This window comes from Thunnus maccoyii, chromosome 15 (assembly GCF_910596095.1).
Source record: "Thunnus maccoyii chromosome 15, fThuMac1.1, whole genome shotgun sequence".
NCBI classification, from domain to species: Eukaryota; Metazoa; Chordata; class Actinopteri; order Scombriformes; family Scombridae; genus Thunnus; species Thunnus maccoyii.
In genome coordinates, this window is record NC_056547.1 from 6,698,231 (window position 1) to 6,720,893 (window position 22,663).

General features: G+C 40.7%; 1 protein-coding gene across 5 annotated transcripts; it reads left to right on the forward strand.

Moving 5' to 3' along the window:
* Window positions 1–468: 468 nt before the first annotated feature.
* On the forward strand, window positions 469–22,080 carry rxrba (retinoid x receptor, beta a). 5 transcript variants are annotated; one of them, XM_042436268.1, is made up of 14 exons: window positions 469–965; window positions 1,753–1,901; window positions 3,089–3,324; window positions 3,558–3,711; window positions 3,887–4,066; window positions 6,872–6,892; window positions 8,926–9,086; window positions 9,273–9,402; window positions 10,132–10,264; window positions 13,239–13,274; window positions 15,745–15,836; window positions 15,968–16,073; window positions 17,036–17,070; window positions 17,199–17,330. In XM_042436268.1, the coding sequence occupies exons 2-14, from the start codon at window positions 1,886–1,888 to the stop codon at window positions 17,246–17,248; spliced, it is 1,350 nt and encodes a 449-aa protein (XP_042292202.1). In that variant the 5' UTR covers window positions 469–965; window positions 1,753–1,885; the 3' UTR covers window positions 17,249–17,330. The 5 variants fall into 5 exon arrangements, with proteins under 5 accessions (XP_042292202.1, XP_042292198.1, XP_042292200.1 ...); XM_042436264.1 differs by lacking the exon at window positions 17,036–17,070 and having other exon boundaries at window positions 747–965; window positions 17,199–22,080; XM_042436266.1 differs by lacking the exons at window positions 13,239–13,274; window positions 17,036–17,070 and having other exon boundaries at window positions 749–965; window positions 17,199–22,080.
* Window positions 22,081–22,663: the final 583 nt, after the last annotated feature.

The window sequence follows — 22,663 nt, forward strand, 5'->3', positions numbered from 1 at the left end:
TCCAAATGAGTCAAATCAAGTAGATATCTTTCAACGTTACATTCTTTTTAGTGTAAATGTGTCAGATATCCACTTGATATGACTAACTCAGACTGCTGAAGCCTCATATAAGTTTCAGATAAACTTTTAAATACATTTTTGCACAAAATGACTGTGTGGACACACTGTGGATTTTGGCCCCCAACACTTACATTGAAAGCACACTTGAAGGGGATTTTTTAATAGCCAGTATGAACAGGAGGAACGATTACAGCGAGGAAAACCTCTTTCGGTATTCAAATGGGCACCTGACTGTTGATTTAAGACAGACTTGAAAAATTGTGAACCTGTCCTTTAAAATCAGATTTTCAATGAGCACAGAGAAATTTTCCACTTTTAGCAGATAAATGTGAAAACATCCTTCCAGTGTCAAACTCTGCTCATACATCATTCTGCATATTGAAGCTCAGATATTCCACTGTAGGAACAAGACAAAAAATATTTTATGAGTGAAGGGGGACTTTAAAAACTATTGACATAATTTATAAACAGAAGAAAATAGAAGAAGGAGAGATTATAGCCACATGATATGATACTGGTTTGTTTTCCAACTCAGCAGGTCCATCAAAGCGCCAGACATCGTCACTGTGTGTGTCAGTGTCAATAACCTTTTGAGCATCTGACATACTGAGCTGAACTTGTCTTGACCTCCTGACCTCTTGCACTGGATGTGTCTCCCTCTCTCAGTGACATGACCACACGACCCTTCCCCTGCCCGAAGAAGCTAGTCTGTAGTGTCTGGTGCTGATTCGGGGCCAATGTGTAACTGTAAAAGAGAGCACTAAGCCAAATCCTCCACCATCATCATGTTTTCATCCTTGCAGGGGGAGGGAGGGTTGACTACGAGGCAAAGTGGGGGGAGAGACAGACACACACGGGGCCTAGTCGCCACATCTTTTCATGCGAAGAAGCTGTGCCGCTAAAACGTCAGTAATCCGTATTTATTTGCACTAAATATATAGTTATAACATTTAGCTAGGGCATGACTATGATAGTGTGAACGAGGCGGATGAACCAATAGCTAACTGATTTGTTCTTCGGGTCTCTCGCTTTCCTCAGATGCATTCATGCTAGCTAGCTTGCTAGCTTAGGTGGCTAATCTTAGCTAGCTACGGCGCTTAGCTTGTTTTGCCAACTTACACCAGACAGGGCATAATTTGTAGAAAGTGTAACGTTAATGTGCTGCGTGCATTGTACATCGTATGAAAATACATAAAACGGTGTACTTTATGTCGGAGCAGGGCTGCTAGCGTGAACCAGTTAGCTTTAGGGCAGTGAGTTTACGAGCTATTTGACGGCTAACGTTAAGCTAGCATGCAAAAGCGGTGGTTTGTTGTCATCTGTCTGGGCTCTCTCTATGGAATGGGGCGTTTAATTCACTGCTTTAAACCAATATATCACTGTCAGTATGTGGTTATCGATATAATGTTTCATATTCATTATATAACCGAGTATCTTTGCCCTTTACTGTATCAGGACGGGGCGAGCCTGGCATCAGCTGAACAGCTGGCTGCCTTGCAAAGTCCTCTTCAAATCTTATGCCAAAAATGCATCAAATACACAGATATTTCTATTGACAAGCAAACAGACAACTTATATACTTGTATGGGGCTGTGTGGTATAAATTATGATGCTGCATTTATGCGATAAACTTGTATATTTTGTGCCAAACCAGTATCTAATGCGGAGGTCTTTCTTGTGCTGGAATTTCAGACCCGTTTTTGGTTTCCCAAAACAACTCCGGCCCGGGCCTCAGTCCGCGGTCTAGAGTTTGATAGCGGGCTGTTTGAGACTGAAGCACGTCGGTGTGTAGCAGCCAGCCAGTCTCCGTGCCCCTACCACCATCATGGGAGACAGTAGAGGTGAGAAAATATTTCATTTTCAGAAGTTACAAGCAATGCAAAAATATGGATGTCTGGTAAACATTGCATCTCTATTGTATAATATTGATATTAGCCACAGATTTACAGATCTTACTTGCACATTTGTTTTCATGTCTGCTGTAAAATCAGGCCTGTGAAAGATTTGGTTTATGGTGAAGCAAAGACTTGCCCAGGATTTCTTAATGATCAAATATTTATGCTTTATAAGTGTGTTTAAATGAACTCTGACGCACAAGCACTTGTAGTTGCAGAGCAAGCATTAGTTAACAAGCACTTTAAAAGTAGGTAGATAACAGCAACAAGCTCTTAAGGACTTTTTTCCACAAAATGATACTATGCAGGAAAGTATTATATTATGTATATTTGAATGTATATATGTGATAACTGAATTCCTGTCAGCTGTGTTGACATGGAAATAAAGTATTGATTGATTGAGTTTACCTATAACTGCATGTCTTCCAGAGAGTTCAGCTGGTCTAAGTCACTCAGGGTCACTTGTCCAACTACCCAACAGATTGCTATAAAGAAAAGTGGGTTTATTTAAAATGAAGCACCCTATGTGTCTGAACAGTGTCCCTTTTTCGGCAGCACAGTCATTTTGTGATGTACAGCAAGGAGTGTAATAGGTTTAAATGGTGCACCATAAAAAAACAATGTCCATGTAGTTTCAAAACTAATTTAAAACACTCATTTCTATACTTAATTTTAAACACATTAACTTGTTGATGTTACTGTGTACTTAATATGACAGTATTAATGATGTATTCTTCTATAATGCTGCTGTGCTCTAATTAAGAATTAACTCTTTCACCTGTGTGTGTGTACACTTTTATCTGAAACACATAATGGTAACATGAGAGCATTGTATCACTGTGGCTGAACCTTTATTTCTACTCCGGTAAAGTGATGGTAAACCATGCCAATGTTGATGCCATACTCGTTAAGTTACACACTGTGCAGCTTGAAGTCATTATTCCTAACATATTTTTGACCAGACATGAGAAAAATATATGTAGATAAATACATAAATAATTTCGGGAGACAAGACATGTCCTCAGTAATTGAAAGCATGATCCCTTGCATTTGTAGACTCTTTATCAAGTTGATATATTTACAAAATTGTTTGTTCATTAATGCATCCTCTCACTTTGGTTGTCTCCTGTCAGATTCCCGCAGCCCAGACAGCTCGTCTGTGTCCTCCCCTCCGTCAGGCCAGCGCTCACCCCCACTGGTTCCCTCAGCTGCAGCTTCCATGACCTCCCTGCCTCCCATCACCTCCGCCGGGGTCAACAGCCCCATCAGTAGCATCGGTTCCCCTTTCTCCGTCATCAGCTCTTCGCTGGGCTCACCCTGTCTACCCGGCACGCCGTCAGTAGGCTACGGCCCCATTAGCAGTCCGCAGGTAAGGGAGGACTGCTTTATTTCAGGGATTTTTTTCTGAACAGATTTTGCTTTGTGATTAAATGTTTTTATTCCAGTTTCAAGATTCAGTCACTGTGTAGGTTTTGTGTACGATTTGCGTCAGATTCCTACATGTATTTACTTTGCGTAGAAGAAGAAGAAGAGTCATGAAATGCATCTAAAAAACCCTTCTTATAATCGTTGTGTTCTCCATCTCCTCTGTCTTCCTTTCAGATCAACTCGACAGTGTCCATGTCAGGGCTCCATGCAGTGAGCAGCTCAGATGATGTGAAACCTCCGCTGGGCTTGAAGCAGCTGTCGTCCCACAGCCCAGGGCCGATGCTTTCCCAGAAACGCCTTTGTTCCATCTGCGGAGACAGATCCTCTGGTGACAAGACACCTTAAATACACCTATTTTCTGTGCCTTTTGAGTTCGGCTTATACAGTGTAACAGTTGAAAAGTTGCTACTTTTTTAAAATTTTAGCCATGAAACAAATTGGCATACCTTTTTTTGTCTTTCTTTTTTGGGTCTTCTCCTCCCCCCTTTCCCCTCACCACCCAGGTAAGCACTATGGTGTCTACAGCTGCGAGGGCTGTAAAGGTTTCTTCAAGCGGACAGTGCGTAAAGACCTGACCTACACCTGTCGGGACAATAAAGACTGTATGGTGGATAAAAGACAAAGGAACCGCTGCCAGTACTGCCGCTACCAGAAGTGCCTGGCCATGGGCATGAAGAGAGAAGGTGAGCAACCATGTAACTTCATCAAACCTCTCTGTAAATCACTGGTTTTCAACCCCTTCTGCTCACCACCTCTAAAAATGAAGCCAGTGCTGACACCTCACACACAACTGAGGATGTTAATTCAGAGTGGTGCCTTTAGACAATGAAGAATTGTTTAAAAAAAAAGTAGGAGGCTTCAAGTAATGACTACATAGATGACAGAAAGTTCTTAAAAAATCTCATGGCCTCCATTAGCAGATGGAGTTTGGTCAGTGGTCATGGAGATGCCTCCACTTAGCAAACTCCATCCCTTAATGTCTGTGAAGACTTTCTGTCATCCGAGTCATGATATGTCCAGGAGGAGCTGAGTCAAGGGTAACGTGACGTGTATTAAATTCTTGAAGACGTTTTGCCTCCCACACAAAAGGTCCCGAACTTCAGAAGCCTTTGGGATGAGAGGTGAAGCGTCCGTAACACATGTCCAGTTGCCCATGACTCATTCCCTAATGAAAGCTACGAGATGTGAGTGAAAGCTAAGTGGAGTAAGTTGTCAAGCTGCTATTTCAAAGGTCAATAATGAACCTTTTAAGCTCATCTATGAACCTGAAAAAAGGTTATTTATCGGTAGCACAGAGGCTGTAGTGTGTTAGGGAGAGACAGGCAAGTGTTTGATTCAGCTGAGCAGCATCACTGTCGTTATTTTGTGTCACACACTCCAGCTCAACTCCCAGATTTCACACAGTATTAGGGGTAAAGTTTTCAAATCATTAAAATGTTAAAAATGTCAGGCTTGTACTCTGGTAGTATCGGACAAAGTTGATGTTGACTGATCAGAAAATTTCTGCAAGTCTCCTGTAACAACGGCATATTTGTTCTGCAAATCTGTTGCTGCTAATAAAGAACTCACTATTTGTATTTATTAAAATAAAATTTTAAAAAAAGTTTAGCAAACTTCATGTGTTGACAAACTACTATTAATATATTCCCTGCTCCGGGGACGCGTCCTTCAAAGTCCACATTTCAATGCGGGCGACATCATTATTGGTCATCAAAGGTCGTCTGAGGAATGGTAGCCTTACTGTGGCTGAAATTTGAAGACACAACTAGTGTATCCTTCCTTCAGTATCCTAAAATTCATGGTGTGTCTGTCACTTGTATCTAAGAATTGATCACTACCATTCGATATTATCTCTGAATCTTTTTGCTGTTGATCGTTATCAAAAACCTTTATTACATCCACTGTGATTCAGGGTCTAAAAATAATAAACCACGTAAAAGTCTGGTACATTTTATAGAAATTGTACAATGGTGCAACCTGGTGATCTTTGTCTAGTCATGTTTCTACCAGGTGTTTGTGTTTAGGTGGTCATCAGTCACAAATAGACTAGTCACTGCTATTAAACTGTAACATTGTTTACCCACCATGTTTGAAATTAAACATTGAAACTTGAAAACTCATAACTACATAGGCAACTCTTGCTCCCTCCAGTCATGAAAGTGCTTTACATTAAAAAGGAAACAGAAAACACATTTACAAATTAAGACTAAACTGTTTGCTGCTTCATACGAGTGTCTTAACCCTGAAAATCATGTGAGATCCAGTTTAAGTCAATCAGTCTGAGATAATCTGGTGCTAAATCTCTTTGAGTTTAGCAGTTTAGGTAAGGTCTAACTACAAACTACATACTGTTTTTTTCCCCAGATTAGATTAAGATTGAGTTCATCAGAACTTTACTACGCTAAATTTCATAATTCAGTTTGTGTGCGATTAGTCTCTGAGATGTGTGACTACTGTTGTTACTGTAATGTTTGCCGTAGTAACACAGTTCATGCAGATTAGTTTTAGGAAAGGAGCATTTGATGCTTCTATCTGTGGCAGATACTTTCTGGGCTTTCAACCTGTAAACCTTCTGACTATAATTTTACCCATAAGATTAAATGAGGTCTTGTAAGGATAGAAGGAAATGAGTCAGTGAATGATGAAGTCAGTGTTGATGTTTTTGCTGTGCGTTCTTTTTACGCAAGAGAGGTAGGGCTGTACCGAATCCCTCGAAGCTTCGTTCATCGCCGTTGTATTCGAACGGCGAAATCAGTATTTGAATATTTGTATATTTTTTTATTTTATTTTTTTCCTCCGGCGGCGGTGGTCCAATAGGAAGAGGGGTGAGGAGAACGAAGAGAAAGAGGGAGAGATGACGGAGGCAGCGGGGAGGAGAGTGAGTCACAGTGCAGGTGCTTCCTCCTCCTCTCCGCCCCGTCACTTGTGCTACCGGTGTTTTGTCGGTCTGCATCCAGCTCTCGCTGAAGCTGCTGCTCCTGGCGGGTCCTCGTGCCACGCGCCTGCTTCCCTGTTCTCACCGATGTGTCGCTGCTTACAACTGCAGCTGCCGCTTCAGCGCGAGCTGGACGCAGACCGACAAAACACCAGCAGCACAGGGGACACCGAGGTGGCTGGCGGGGCAGAGAGGAGGAGGAGGAGGAGGAGGCACCTGTGCCGTGACTCCTTCTCCCCAGCAGCCTCTGTCGTCTCTCCCTCTCTCTCTCTCTCTTCGCTCTCCTCACCCTTCGCTCCTATCAGACCACCGCAACCTTGAGCCCCCTGCCTTCGAATAATTGCTGCCGAAGCCCAAAAAAAAGGTATTCGGGACAGCCCTAAAGAGAGGTTTTATAATATCTCTGCAGTAGGGGATAGACAGAACGAGTACAGAGTGGTAGAGAGGGAGATGGGGGTGGGTAAGCCTTGTAAACACTAACCCCCTTTCCCCCTCTCTTCCTCTTTTTGTTTCCTCTCGTTCTCTCTCTCCCCCCTTCTCCCTCCTTCTGTAGTGGCCAAGATGAACGACAGATGTAAGGAGAAGAGGGAGGGAGGGGTGTGTGTCTGTGTCTGTATGAGTGAGCGAGAAGCAGAGAGAGAGAGAGAGAGAGAGAGATATTACATTGTATATCAGTGAGAAGGAGCTAGTCTGAAATGTTTTCCATAGTTTCTTGCCAGTGCTCAGAGGTGGACCAATGCCAGCCTTGAATTATTTCCCCATGTTTTTTTAACCTTTATGGATCCAGGGAAAGTTTGCTGAGTACGCACACTCTCTTTTAATCACCATCCTACCGTACTGTATACTTACCCAGGTGCACAGTTAGAGCAGCTCCACTTCTGTCCAGCAACATTAATTTCCTCCCTTCATGTTTGTAGGAGAGGAGGAGTAAATGTTTGATTTCCCACCCAGAGTTTTGGGCAGCCCTCCATCACAAACCCACTTCTCAATTTCTTTTTTTTCTCAATTTATGGCCACTGTCAAGCCTTTTGTTTTCCTGTATCAAATCCAGACACAGTGACCAGAGTGTTTGAAACATTTGACCTTGTTTTTACATTAAATGCACCTACCAGGATGCAAACTTAAAGCAACTTCATTAATAGATTATCAGACATATCAACGGTCAATAATGGATTCATCATTAAAATAATACAAAATGCATGTTTTGTTTAAAACAGTCGATACAGGCTACTTTAATACCACAACCAAGAAAAAAAAAGATTTGAATTACAGGTTAAATGCAGTCACTTCGAATTGCTGCTCCTCTTTTAATTCTGTTTGTCGCTATTCATCAAAGGGCCAAAAAAATCCAAAAAAATTAAGCATAATTATTAGATATACTGGAGAATGTAAATTTGATGAAACTGCAGGTTAATATGGTGCCATCCATGAACAGTGTAGTGACCCCCCCCCACCACACACATGTAAAAAGACGAGCCGAAGCAACCACGTTTTCAGAGCCCAGTCACATGATATTACTCTGTCTTTTGATAGCCATTTACTGTAAAGGGTTTACAAAAAATATTACATATGAAGATTTCAATTACATGTATTTAATTTGTCCAAAGAATTTTTGTCCCCTAAAATTGGAAGATTGTTCAAAAAAATGGCTTCGGTTCATCTGATGTGGGGCCGATAAAACTCTCCGTCCATATTTAGTCACATGACAGCTCATCTAGAACGTCTGAAAAATAGAAAATGCAGCGTGACTGCATGGAGTCGCATTTATCATGTTTACATGTACTTATATAACCTGGTTGCTGTCGGCTTTCTGCGGTAACCTCATTTCTTAAATGTCATGAAAACCCAGTTTCCTCCATCTGGGTAAGGAGTTAAGAGAAACTTTACTATCACACATATCTGCTGGAAAACCCTGATTTCCTGGCAGTGAAACCTCGGCAAAATTCCTGTTTTCTGAATATCAATGTTGTATTTAATTGGATATTAAAACAATTAGTTAATGAATATAATTGATGTTGTGTTTGTCACATATGGTCCATTTCTGCCTTGGTAGTGGGGCTGAAAGAGGTATGAAAGACAGTGTGAAAGACATTGAATTGATCATGAATCGTACATATATGTGTGTCTCTTCTTTCCCACTGTTTTTTTCTCACTGTTATTTTTTTTCACATATTATTCTTTGATCTTTCCCTCGTTCTTTTTGTTTCTTTCTTTTTTTGTCTGCCAATCTTTCTCCCATCATTTCTCATCGTCGTTGTCCGCACATTTTCCTCTAATCTCCGATTCTACTCCCCTCACGCTCTTTCTCTATTCTTTTGTCTGCTGACCCATCCTTCCCGCTCACCCTCACGCCATTCCTGCACTTCACCGCCTTTCATTGTCTTGTTTTTGCTGTGTTGTTTTCGTCGTTCTCTGCCTTAAAACCCTTCGCTTCTCTGTTGTCGTCCGTTCCCTTTCACCTTTCCTGCTTCTATGCTCTTATGTTCATATCGACCTCCTATTCATCCCCTCTCCTCACCCACATTTTCTCCTTTTGTACTCTTTCTGTTATTTCTCGTCCTTCATTATTTTTCTCCTGTGCTCCTCTCTGTCCTCCCCGTCCCGCAGCTGTTCAAGAGGAGCGGCAGAGGAACAAGGAACGGGAGGGCGAAGTGGAGTCGACCAGCGTGGTGAACGAGGAGATGCCCGTGGAGAAGATTTTGGAGGCTGAGATGGCTGTAGAGCAGAAGACGGAACTTCATGCAGATGGAAGTTCAGGAGGCAGCTCTGTGAGTAGTGGGGATGCTGGAAAATCCAATCAAAGAAAAAAATGCCTTTGAGGTACTTTGTGTAACCTGTATGCAGGTGTGCATTGTTTTTTCTATTGTAGGCCGTTGGTATGAATAATACTGTATCTCATAGTCGAGCTGTCTGATGAAATAATAACTTAAATCCTTTAAATCTGCTCTCTTCAGCCCAACGATCCTGTTACAAACATCTGTCAGGCAGCAGATAAGCAGCTCTTCACCCTGGTGGAGTGGGCCAAGAGGATCCCTCACTTCTCTGAGCTGCCTCTGGACGACCAGGTCATCTTGCTACGTGCAGGTAAATGTAAAGTAGGGCTGGACGGCAGGGGAAGTAGGGCAGGGACAGAGTTTATATATCGTGTATATCACCAGCCCTAGTGTAAACGGTTTCACGCACATCTCTGGATATTTTTGTGTGTGTTTCTACTTGACAGTGGCTTCAGACAGATTTTTTTAACTGCATGAAAATAAGGGGCAAGTAAGCTGAGAGTCCAATGCTAAATGAGAAGCTTTTACCTTTTTATATGCCTTTCATGGCTTTGTGCTACTCCATCATACTCTATTGTAGTACCATCATACTTCTCCCAATACAGAGTTTGAAATGCATACTCTAATGTGATTTTTAGCCTACAGTAAACACTTACAAAAACTACGACATTCCATGCTAACATTTTATTGAATTCAGGCCGTTACATTAAGTTAATGGCCTCATGTATGTACTCACTGGTGGATGAAACATTAGCAGCAATCAACATAATGTAATCCAATACAAAACCACTTACTGTCACTTAGAATCAGCACCTCTCTGACACACTGTCAACAGAAACTGAACATTATAAACTTCACACTTTTTTCAGCTCCACACTAAGCATGAGTTGTATCTTCATAAAGGATTACAACTATAAATTAATGACAGCAGGTGTTAAATGACACCAGGAACATTCAGTCCTATTACATATTGAAAACATAGTAGAATATTTATGCATTTTGATTCACTAGAAATATTGAGCCACCGACTCTTCAACAGGTTGGAATGAACTCCTGATTGCATCGTTCTCCCATCGCTCCATCTCAGTGAAGGATGGGATTTTACTGGCCACCGGCCTGCACGTCCACAGGAACAGTGCTCACAGTGCAGGTGTTGGAGCCATCTTTGACAGGTAACACACAGGTGCATTCAGTATATGGACAAACAGTTGCTGAACATTACTCTGACAGGCTTTAATACTATAGTGATCCCCCCCCCCCCTTAGTGATCACACTAGTGATTCTAAAGTTTGGGTGGATGACCCAACTGGGAGGACATGCCACCATTTTAAAAAAAAATAGCACACACTGGAGAGTTTTAGCATTATATGATTATTCTTGTGCTTGTTCAGAGTCTTTTCTGCTCTACTTTGGATTTCAAACTGCAAGGGATTAGAATAGATGAGCTTCAACACAGTATTTGGTCCACCTACTCTTAGCCTGAAATAGACCGACTCTGAAAAGCCACATCAAATCCACAGTCCCCTCTTGAATCCACCTGGTAAATCCACATCAGTGCTAACAGCTAGATGAAGAAAGAAAGAAAGAAAGAAAGAACTCTGGCCTTTATTCATCCACATGCATTTCTTTCTGTGTGATGGTTTCACACGCTCTCTGTTTTTTTGTAATCTAAACACACATTGTTCAGGTTTAGCTGGATTTAGCGATCGGGGGTAAGAAGTTAGGATTCTGTGTCTTCATCGCTGGTTGGCTGCAGCTGCTGTGTTCTGCGTTGGCTGTGATTGGCTGAGAGACTCTGCTTCTTTAGTACTGCCTGTAGGGTGACAGCGCATGCCGGGGAGGCTGGTGACTAATAGACAAGCATGTGCACACACACAGACGCGCACACACACTCAGTGGCATAGCACCTATTGCAGCATTTGATAATGTTATAATGGCTGGCTAATGTACACTACTAACGTGTAAAATAGGATAAAAAATGCCCCTAAAATTTATTTTAAATACTTTAATGTAATATTTGACATCCCATTGTTGCACAGAAGGCTGAAGAGGACATTTCTATTTCTACCACAGAATAATTATTCAACATGAAGAGCTTTGTTTTCTTGTGATCATAAAATAATTGCAATCTTAATATAACCCAGACTGTCTTTTCATGAGATAAAAATGCAAAAGATTGTGATAATTATCTATAATCTGCAGTTATGTGCCTCATGACTACTCTGTTCTCTTTAGGCTACTGTATGATTGATAACCACAGGCTCACTATCAATCCTTATAGGAATGTTATAGGTTATTGCAGGTACGTCAGTTAATAACTGTAATCTGCTGGCAGAAATTGCTTCATGTCTGCTGGTTAAACATTACTGCCACATCACAGTTTTATGCATTTAAAAATCTTAAAATCTATTCTATGATCACAGGAAACCAAAACAGAAATTGCAGCCGTGGCCTCTGCAACCTTCTGTATTTTTGCATCAACCATCAGTTATTACATCAAATGTAAAATTACGTGTTTTTAGTCAATTACAACAAAAAATTTTTGTAATTGTCAGGAGTTGTTTCAGAATATAAGTATTATTGCATTAAAATATCACACTTCTTATGCTGTAATAAATGCTGGTTCATGCCATAATGGGATGTTAAATTGTATAATCAATCAGTATATTATTATATCGTCAGTGCTTTGAGTGAGACATTATCACCTGCCTGAAGTAAAACCATGCAGATAATATGACAAATCATAACGAATCTTCCATAAAATCCCAACTGCATCACAGCGTGTCAATTCACTGTTAATTACACAGTAATTACATTGTTATAAAGGAACAATTCCACCTATAAATCTAGTCAGGTTTAAATGAAAGCAAGCTAACTAGGCTCATGGCAAACGGCTCAATGTTTTCCTTCTGATTTTTACTTTTTTTTTCATAGCAGTGCTCTCTTCTAGCAGCAGGCTTCTGTTTCAGCTTGGTATCTGTTTGAAGCTACTGGATTGTATTTTTTATCAGACAGGGTGTTAATAATGAAATCCTAAAAATGTAATTTCTTTAACACCTTATTCGAGGTAGATTTCTTACTAGGGTGGCTGTGAAGTGCAAAACACGACAACCTCTTAATAAAACAACTGAACAAAGCAGAAAATACGTCCACATTTCAGAAAACACAACACAAATGTCAAAAGAGGAAAACATTTTCGAAAACTGCACATTTTACCAAGTGGAAAAGGTGCATACCGACTGTTTTTATCATTCTAAGCAGCTGGGGCTCTTGTAATAGCAGGAAAAGCACAGCTGGAACTGGTGACATCAATGATGGCTCAGTCCCATTCAAGTGTACAAGAAACCCACACTCGATGCACTAAAGTCGTGTCATGAATTTGGAAAAACTAAACGGGATTCAGCTGTCGTTAATGTCAAAATGTCTGCAGTGACAAAGGTCTGTTGTCTACATTCAGTCAGAATTCAGAACGATAAAGACAGTTGATACCTTTTCTTCTCCAGTCTGTGAAATGTTGTGTTTTCTGAAATGTTCTGTTCTCTGTTTTGTTGAGTTGTTGTGTTAAAATGTATTTTCTTTGTTGTTAATTGGTTTTCTTAAATGCTTTATATGTTTTGCACTTCAGAGTTTTCACACATAACAGCTACAGCTCAGTGAAATTTTTTTTTAATGATTTTGATTCAATCACTTGTAGTTTTTATGCTATATTAACAACATTTAGCCAGTAACACCTGTTGAAGGTCGAGGGTTAATTTTTTTTCAATTATGAACAGTTTCATGTGTACTAATGGGTTTCTGCTGCAAATGCATTTGGCTCATAAGATTTATCATAACCTTCTCTCTGCTTATGTTGATACATGTGAATATAGTAGTTCCTTACGTCAGATTACAGATTCAGATGGTTTAAAACTGATCAGATGTTTCTCAGAGTTGAATTCTGGTGCAGGAGAAAGATAAAGCAAAGCTTGAGCCCATGTTTAGTGTTAAACAGGTTTTAATATATCAGAAACTAGTTTGTAGCACCACAGATTTTGTAGGAACTTACAATCTGTACAGCTGAAGGGCTCAAAAAAACAGACAGAATGCTGTAATAACAATGTAACTGTGTAATGACATTGTAATAACACATTGTGATTGAATACACAGGGCGCACAATGCCGAGGTTGGGGCCATATTTGACAGGTAATTACCACTTGCCACTACACAAACACTTCTCTTGAACCCCTCCTCTTGAGTCAACATTAAAACAATCACAGAACCAAAAGCTTTAAAAGTTGATGCGTTTGAGGCTTTTCCGCAGCTTTGCCGAAGCCAGCCGGGTCTCTCTCGCTACGATGATGTTATTCTGAACAACATCTACAGAGAATCGCTCGACCTGATCACTCAGCAAACGCCGGGGGTGTGGGTTTCGATGATGATGATGATGATGACAAATAGCAGTACCGCAGTTTTGTATTTGAATTCAGCACCATGTTTGGTTTGTGGCTTTGAGTGCTAAAACGCTGGTCCAGTTGCCTGCAGAGTACTTTTCATCTTCTGCCCATTGATGATGCCTCTTCTTGCCAAGCCAAACGCTTGTCGAGCCTTGCCAGACCATAATGAGCAAATCAAAATGTGTGGGCTGGCTTTGCGAAGCTAGCTTTTCCCATGGCATTAATGGTGGGATATGACTCGAAATACTCTGTATCTCCTATACAGGACGCTGTTTCGCAGTTCTTGTTAGTTAGTTTTGATGCTTTTTTTTTTGAGCTTTCGAGAGGTTTTATCGGCCTTCTTCAGTGACGCCTCTGTGACGGGAGGTGTCTGTTTTATAACATTATTGACGTACACTCTGGGTGTGTAAAATCACTCCTTTCCCCCACTTTCTCAACCAAATATGAATATAACTTTTTTTATCCTTTGTGTTGGGTATGCATAAAAACCTTGATTTGGCAGTGTGCTGTATTGTGGGCTCAGGCAGTGTCATTAAAATCGTTCCCCGTCAGGAGCAAAGCAGGAGTAGTTATAAAGGTTTTAGGACACATCTGTTCTCACGGCCCACACAAGGCCTCTTAAAGTTAAACTGACATTCTGCTGTTTACACAGTTTTCTGCAAACAAATTACCAGACAATAAAGGTGAAGGTGAAGAGAGTATTTTTTTGTAATCCATTTTCACATACCTCATATTACATCTAATGCAGCATGATAAGTTTGTTGATAACATATTGATATATGGGTGAGACACCTGGATAAGTCTTTGGTATTTGTTCAGTCTTTACCATGTGAAGTTCTTGTTTCTACTGGTTGCATGTTTGTTCCTTGAATAACGAGACACCTCTCTTAGATCCTCTGGTTTTGAGATTCGTGAAGCATGTTTACAAATTAACGGATGACGTTGAAAGTTTAGAATATAGCCGTCAAATTCACCATCATGTCTTTGTGTCGGCTCTTTCTTCATTCTTGCACCATCAAGTTAAAATCTCCTTGTTTAGAGGTTTTACAGCAGTAGTTTTAAAACTGAGGATTTTAACCAAACCTGTTTCTTACCTTAAAACATGCCAGTTTTGACATCCTGGTGTCTTCATTCTTTTCTGTGAGTGAGATCATCTGTTAAATACTTGAACAGTTTGTTCGTTTGAGAATTAAAGTGTTTTTAGCCTCTGAACCCTGATCGCCATATGCTTCAACCTCCTTAGAGTCGTCTGCTGAGGTCAGAACCGGGGCTGCAATGATCATTTTCATTATCGATTAGTCTGTTGATTATTTTGTCAATTAATCAATTAGTTGTTTGCTCTATAAAATGTCAGAAAATTGTGGACAATGTCAATCACTGTTTTCCAAAGCCCAAGGTGACGACCGACAGTCAACAATCCGAAGATATTTAGTTTACTATCACAGATGAATGAAGAACTAAGAACATTTTAATTCATATTATATCCACTTGAGAGGCTAGAACCTCTTAAAAAGCTGTAGTCAAGACAAAATAATGTAAGACTTAAAAGAAACTAGACAGGAAACTAACCTTCTTACTCTCCAGCCATGGTAGATTTAAAGGTTTATCAGCCACTTTCATTATCTTACACACAACAGCGTGAGGCAAACATTGTAATAGTAAGTAGGAGAACCAGAACCAGTCACAGCCGCAACTTAACACCATTTGGTGGCAGCAGTTTATCACTCTGGCCATTTTGTAACCAGTGTGTTTTTTTTTTTTTTTTTTACAGAACCAGCAGTTCAGCCATACTCTTAACTAGTTTGGACATTAAGTCAATGACAGTGTGATTATGGAGTCTGGTGCCTCTCTGTTGTTCTTACTCTCTTCTTCCCTCCCTTTCTTTCTCTCGTTGTTTTTCTTGCTCTGTCACCTCTGTCTCTCCCTTGTTCTCTTTTTCTTCCTTCCTTTTGCTTCTTCTCTCTTCTCTAATTTGATGTTATCCTCCTGTCTTTTAACTGTGCTTCCCCCTGCTTCTCCTCTCCTCTTTCCTCTCCTCTCCTCTCTTCTTTCCTCTCCTCTCTCCTCTCTTCTTTCCTCTCCTCTCTCCTCTCTCCTTTCCTCTCCTCTCTCCTCTCCTCTCCTCTCCTCTCCTCTCCTCTCCTCTCCTCTCCTCTCTCCTCTCTCCTCTCTCCTCTCTCCTCTTTCCTCTCCTCTCTCCTCTCCTCTCCTCTCCGCAGGGTTTTGACAGAGCTCGTGAGCAAGATGAGAGACATGCAAATGGATAAGACGGAGCTGGGCTGCCTTCGAGCCATTATCCTCTTCAACCCAGGTACACAAGCAGGCAGAATCTGGAAAACATCAGACACACAAAGAAAGTGAACATATTAATGTCTGGAAAAATAAAAAAGGATTTGTGAAATATGTAGCAACAGATCATTTAATTATCTTCTTCTCCTAAAGATGCCAAGGGTTTGTCCAACCCCAGCGAGGTGGAGCTCCTGAGAGAGAGGGTGTACGCGTCTCTCGAGACTTACTGCAAACAGAAATACCCCGACCAGCAGGGCAGGTACGTTACAACACCCAGACATACACACACACAAGAGGGGAGGCTGCTGGTTGTGACGGGTCTGGGAGCCTGTGGTGTGTGTGGAGACATAACAGTACAGTTACATAATATTCAGCTCAGCAGCTTTATGATGTCACTGCATCCCAGCAGCTGGTTGAAGGCTGGATGTGATGCAGCGGTTTCCCCTGTACTACCAAGATGAAACAAAAACTCAGGTTTGTTTCCTTAGGGAACTCTAATAAATGCTTGGTCACTATACATGCTAGACAGTTGTCCCTCATAAAATATAACTGTTAAAGGGAATAACTACTGCATGAAGAGCCGCCACCCGATGTGATTGATTGCCGTATTGGTACTTTCCGCTCTCCTAAACAAAGAAAAAAAAATCCTATTACTCATCCAGCAAGACTTACACACAATGATATAAAATTTTACATTTCATTTCTGTTTATTTCTGCGTTCATGGTTGAGAAAAGCTCTCGTGCCTCGCTGGCTCTGGCAGGACTGTTAATGTTATCAATGTGCTTAATTATCTCTTGTTCTTCCTGTTTTTTTTTTTTAAGGTAAAGAATAAAAGCAAAGCAAGGAGTCCTGTATCTTTTGTCAGGAGACTGTCGAGAGTGTTGACATGTAAAGCATGAATTAATCTAAGCTGTTAGATACTATCATATATCCTTAGATATCATCATGTTAAATAAGTTTTGTGGCATACCCACTTGACCCCCCAACGTGCTGTAATTTGTTTCACTCTAGTAGTTTTTATTAGTATGATTATTATTGCAGTATAATTTTTGCTTTCAGTCAGAGGTTGGCGCACATCATTCCCGTGTCTGTCTGGCACAAGTTAAATTTAAAGATGAGACTAAAATACCATCCACACCTAATAAACAGTGTATTTTGTTGAACGCTGTAACATTGTGAACATCTGTATCAGTCTGTATTTGTTTTGTGTCATCTTGAAGATCCTTGGGCTACAGTCTATCTCCCAGATTATCCAGTGAGAACAATTTAATGCATTACATCGTCATATTTTTTTCTGAATTCTTGTTTTCAGTTCATATAATTGATAGATTTATGGACGTCTCTCACTCTAGTCTCCTCTTCATCCCTTCTTATGTCATCCAGGTTTGCAAAGCTCCTCCTCCGGCTCCCAGCACTGCGCTCCATCGGTCTAAAGTGCCTGGAGCACCTGTTCTTCTTTAAACTGATCGGTGACACGCCCATCGACACCTTCCTGATGGAGATGCTGGAGGCGCCTCACCAGCTCACCTAAAGGAGCCAGGTTCAGTCCGGTCAGGATCCGATGCACACCAGGATTACCTACAGCCTGCCCCGTGTTGGGTCGTTGGCTCTTGCCATTGGGCTTCACTTAACTGCAGCACCTGCTGGTTTTAATGTACCAGCTCTCACACTTATACACACACATATACTGTAGACCTACACACACACACACATATGTTCTCAGTCACCGGCGAATTCTCCGCACACACACACTGTTACATGCAGATGCTAATTTGCATCAATGAATCAACATGCAACGTAAATATTACACAGATGATATGGCTCTGAATGAACAGGATGCTAACACACACACACACACACACACACACACACACACACACACACACATACACACACACATACATTTTCACCCTCTTTTCCCATACTCAGTTTTCCCCCATAGGGGTTAAGACTCAAGGAATATATCCCCTTTTTATCACAAAATTACAGCTAATGTCTTAATTTTAAGTTAGCCTTCAGTTTTCACATCTTCATCTCACAGTGGGTTTTTGCTTCTGCATAACTGGTGTACTCCCCCTGTTTTTACTTGGTTACACTGCTAGCTGCACCTCTGTATATTGTATCCATCACTAGTCGGTTAGTTATCCATGTATGGTTTTAGCTTAAAATCAGGTGCGTAGCATTTCAATCAACTGTCCACCATCAAACAAATTAACTTCTTATTGGTCAGGAGGAGTCCTATAACGGACAGGCAGACACACACCCTCCCAGTGAGTTCATCCAATCTTGTTAACCTTAAAATATTTTATGCTTTTTTTTTTTTTTTTTTTTTTTTTGAATATTCATGCTGAAACTTGTTTGAGTTTCTATCTTGAAGTACTGTACTCATGAAATGAGAGCTTTTTCCAAGGCATTGTAATCCAGGAAAAGGGGGCTGGGAGCACTTTGTTGAACAGATAAACTTTGTCCTTCCCACCCTGATGCGCACAGTGGGCTTTGTAAGACAAGAAGAATGACTTGAATTATAATTTTTTTTTTTTTGTTTGTTTTGATTTTTATCCTTTTCTCTACTTTGGCAGTTGGTTGGCATTTTGAACAGTTTGAGGCTCACAGGAAGTACAGCTTCATGCAAGACAAAATAGTATTTGTTTCTCTTTTATCTCCCGTTCCTCTAAATCCTCCCTTTCCTGGTGGTCATTTATGCACTTTTGTGAGTTGTAACTGTGTAAATGTTCCTGTTTTCTCAAAATGACCATCTATTCTCAGACACCTAAGATGACCTTGAAGGTACTATGTGTAGGGTTTTCTCATTATTGCATCAATTTCAAATCAGATGAGATGATTTGTTATAGACCTTGCAAAATAATATGTTACTTCCTGTACAGTTGATAACCAGGTTTGGGAATTAACACTAGTTAACCAATCAAATGGTTGGAAAATTTTGGCCGGCAGCAGGTATATCGACCTGTCCAGTCCAGCTGATAGTCTACTATTATTGATAGGTAGCTCTTTATTCCAAAAATCTACTTTGTATCAACTGTCTATTGGCCACAGAAGAGGAAAATAACGCTGTGTTGCACTGGCCAACCTGTATCTGTGTTGTGTGGCCATACTGGTCAGGGAAATCATCGAGTAAATAAATTAGTCTAGGCTTGACCCTTCTTCGCCGCAGCTATGGAAGTGTCCTTGTTCAAGATACTGAATGAACCAGTTTCTGAGGCATTGCTTTGTATTCAAGATGCTGCACTTTGCCCTCTTTGTCAAACAAAGTGCAAAAAGCTGAATTTTTTTTTTTGTGCAACACAAAAAAAAAACAACAGCAGAGATGGTAAATATAAAGATTAGAAATGATCCTACAGTGGCAATAATGCAACATTTCATTTCACCTAGTAGTCAGTCGGTGATACTTTTTTAGCCCGTCGCTCACGGGATGGATCGCCGACTGTTGATATCGATTCTTGAAACAAAGCACCGGTGTTTGAATCGCAAAGGACATTTTGTGTGCCATGTTACTGTAATGCAATAATGAAATGAATTAGTTCTATTTAATGGAAATCCTACACTTACTACCTGCAGCTTTGAAAACTTTATTCAGCGTGTATCGGCTCAATGCTTTGCGACTTTTGTACAGTAGATGTAAATAATAGAAGAAGAAGAAGAAGAAGAAGAAAAAAAAATCACACAGGAGTCATGCAGAAACAAAGGCCTGTTCACACTCACGTGAATGTGAAATACGTGGCTCTGACAAATTTAAAAGCTCTATTTTTTTGCTGTCAAATCAACATTAGACTCGCCTCCCATATATTGACGTCACCATGAAAATTATTATTATTATTATTATTATTATCGAGCCCAGGGCCAAAACCACACCTCACTGCTGCTTTTGCACCAACTTCTGCCAATGTTTCCTGATGTTCTTGGTAATTGATTGGCTGGATTTTCATCGACAATGGCACTTGACATTTACTGTGATTGAAAATTTGCGGGCAACTGAATCTGAGCGTTGCATTGAGAAGTCTAATGCAGCTACCACATGTTCAGGATATATAAACTATGAATTAAACCGTCTACGCACGCTCCAAGTCGAGCAATACTGGGGTACACATTAAGACTTATTACCGTTTTTTTTTTTTTGTTAGTAAAGTATTTAAAGGAGTGTTGAAGTTCAGAGGTATATTTAGCCTTCTTATTAGTCACCACATTTCATACAAATTAGAAACGTACATTTTGCAGTATCATTCTACAGGGAAGAGGTACAGCTGTCCTCTACCAGGTGCTAAATAACTAATGTGGTCTTTTTAGTTGAAGACTTGCACATTTACATCAATGCAAATACACAGACAAATCAGACATTTCTCCACCACTGGTCTGCTTAACATGTACATTTATTTTTCTTTTTTGTTTCTTTATGACCCCTAACTTTATCGCAGACTCCCAACTATGGAAAATGAACACCAGCTAAGTGCTTGTACATTTTGGCTGTGGATGATAAGACACAGCCACAGAGTCTTTTGTATTTTAGAAAAGGCTGGTGGAAAACGGTGAAAGTAGCTGTTGAATTTTTTTCACCAGATTTTAGCAATGAGCTTCCTCCCCTGCAGATAGTCCAAATACTTCTACTCAGAGAGGATCCTCGGCCTCCCTCCCCCCCATGTGATGTGGACTCGGAGGCCGGCAGTTAAGACGACCTGTAAGACAGGTTGTTCTTTTTAACACGTCGATGAATTGGTCTAACCATAGAGTTTGGTGTTGTTTCCGTTTTGTTTTGTTTTTTTTTCTCCACTCATGCATGGCCATCTCAACAAAGTAGTCTCCAGATTAATTTCGTACATGCAGAGGAAAGTCAGCCCCCCCGCGTACACCGTTACTGCCTCATTTTGGTGTTTTGTTAGCATGGAAAAGCCAGGTGCAGCTGATGCTTTGGGTGAAAAAGCACCAAACACCTGCTTGAATTCTTATACTGTATACGCTACCGTGCGGTCGCGGTGCTTTAGCGGATTGAATCGGTTCTGACGAGCGAATATTAGCAGTTTTGAGACTTAAGTGAAAAAGATTTTGCGGCCGCCGGGCTTTGAGATCTGTGATCCGGTCGACCACACTTTCTCAGTCTTTTTATTGTCGGAGCATATCTAGATTAGAGGTAAAAAAAAAATAATAATAAATAAATAAATAAATAACCTTTAAACCCAAAATGAGATTTTGAGAGTAGCCTGACTCTAGGACGTGCGCTTTTGTAAATAATCTCACCTTCTGTTTGTTTGACAGCTCAGCATCTTTATCTGCAGGATTTTTTTTTTTTTTTTTCGGAGCTTTTCCTCTGTTGAATGTTTAAGCTTTGCTGCTACAGCATCATGTTTTAAAGCCGGGGATGGGAATAATCACGCAATCAGTCGAGTGCTGAGTGATGCACTTGTTAAAAAAAAATCATAAACATACACAACTGTCTGAGCAAATGCCAATCTTTGTTGACGATTCATCATAAAAGTCAACATATGCAACTTGTATATTCATATTGTGGTAACGTGGTTAAACAGTTGTCATGCAATATGCACATTATGTTTCCGGCATTTGTAAATTTTAGCTTAGTCTGTTACATCAGTTAATAATAACTGGCAGTGAAATTATCTAGAATTTCCATCCCTCCATATAACAGCAATGCATTTAAGTTTTGCTACGCCATGTTTGTATTTCTTTACATTTTGCTATGAGCTTAGAGGATGATAAACAGATACAGTAAACAAAAAAAAAGCTATATAGATAGTTCAGGTTTTGTATGCGAAGCCACTTAAAGCTTTGCTGATCAGACGGCCTGTTTTAGCAAGAGCTGGTGATCGGGTGTTACAGTTTGGTTTGTTTTTTTTTTTTTTGTTAAAGAGTATGTGTGGCCACGTGCGTGTACTATTACACACGTGTATGGGATCTGTCTGCAGCTACGCCTTTTGACTGGCAGATACTGTAGCTTTGGCTGTGACGTGATGTGCTGAGCGCTGTTAAATTGATTTGCAAAATAACGAAAAGGACGCACAGAGGAACAGGAGCCAGGCTGGAGGGGTGATTTAAACCGGCTTGTCGACCCGATGCTTTATCAACACAACCCAGCCTCCTCCCTTCCTTCACTTCGCCCCCCCCCCCCCCCCCCCCCCCCTGCTTTTTTTACTTCAAACTTAACAAACGTTTATTCACTCACCCACGCGGGCTGAAAAACGCCTGAGCTTTGCGTCGGAATTGACTCGTAACATATGATTCTTGGACTGTTTTTTGGGGGGAAAAAAGGATGTGAAGCTTTTTTTTTTCGTGAATCAAGCATCGGAGAGCTGTAAGGAAGGGATTCAGTACCGTGTGTCCCTCTTTGCTTACTTTACTTGACGGCAGAGCAGCGACGATCTGCGGTCGCCGTGGGAGACCGTCGGATCGCACCGCAACGCCCACAAAAAAAAAAAAAATGTTTGTCGTTGCAACCGTGTGCACTCAAGGCAGACGCATGCTGTGACCTTTTGACTGTGTAGCAGTATCGTTGTCGCCATCTTTGTTACATTTTTGAAATTACTCGCTTTTTTTTTTTTTTTTTTTGAAAATAAAGACATTTAATTAAGTATGCTTTTTCTTTTTTAAACGGATCACAGGCTGTGACTGAAGAATTGATCATTTTGTATAGATTAGATAATCAGGGTGGCGTTTTTACCTATTGACACAGGCCCCCTGGAGCCAAGGCCCATCCCATTATGAACAATGAGGCGCAGTGTGTGCTATGCAGCCTTGAAACCACCACCCTCACTGGTTTATTTATCACTGCCAAGCTGTTAGCGGATGTGGCCGTTTTTAAATGCAGGGCCGCTCAGCGCCCAGTG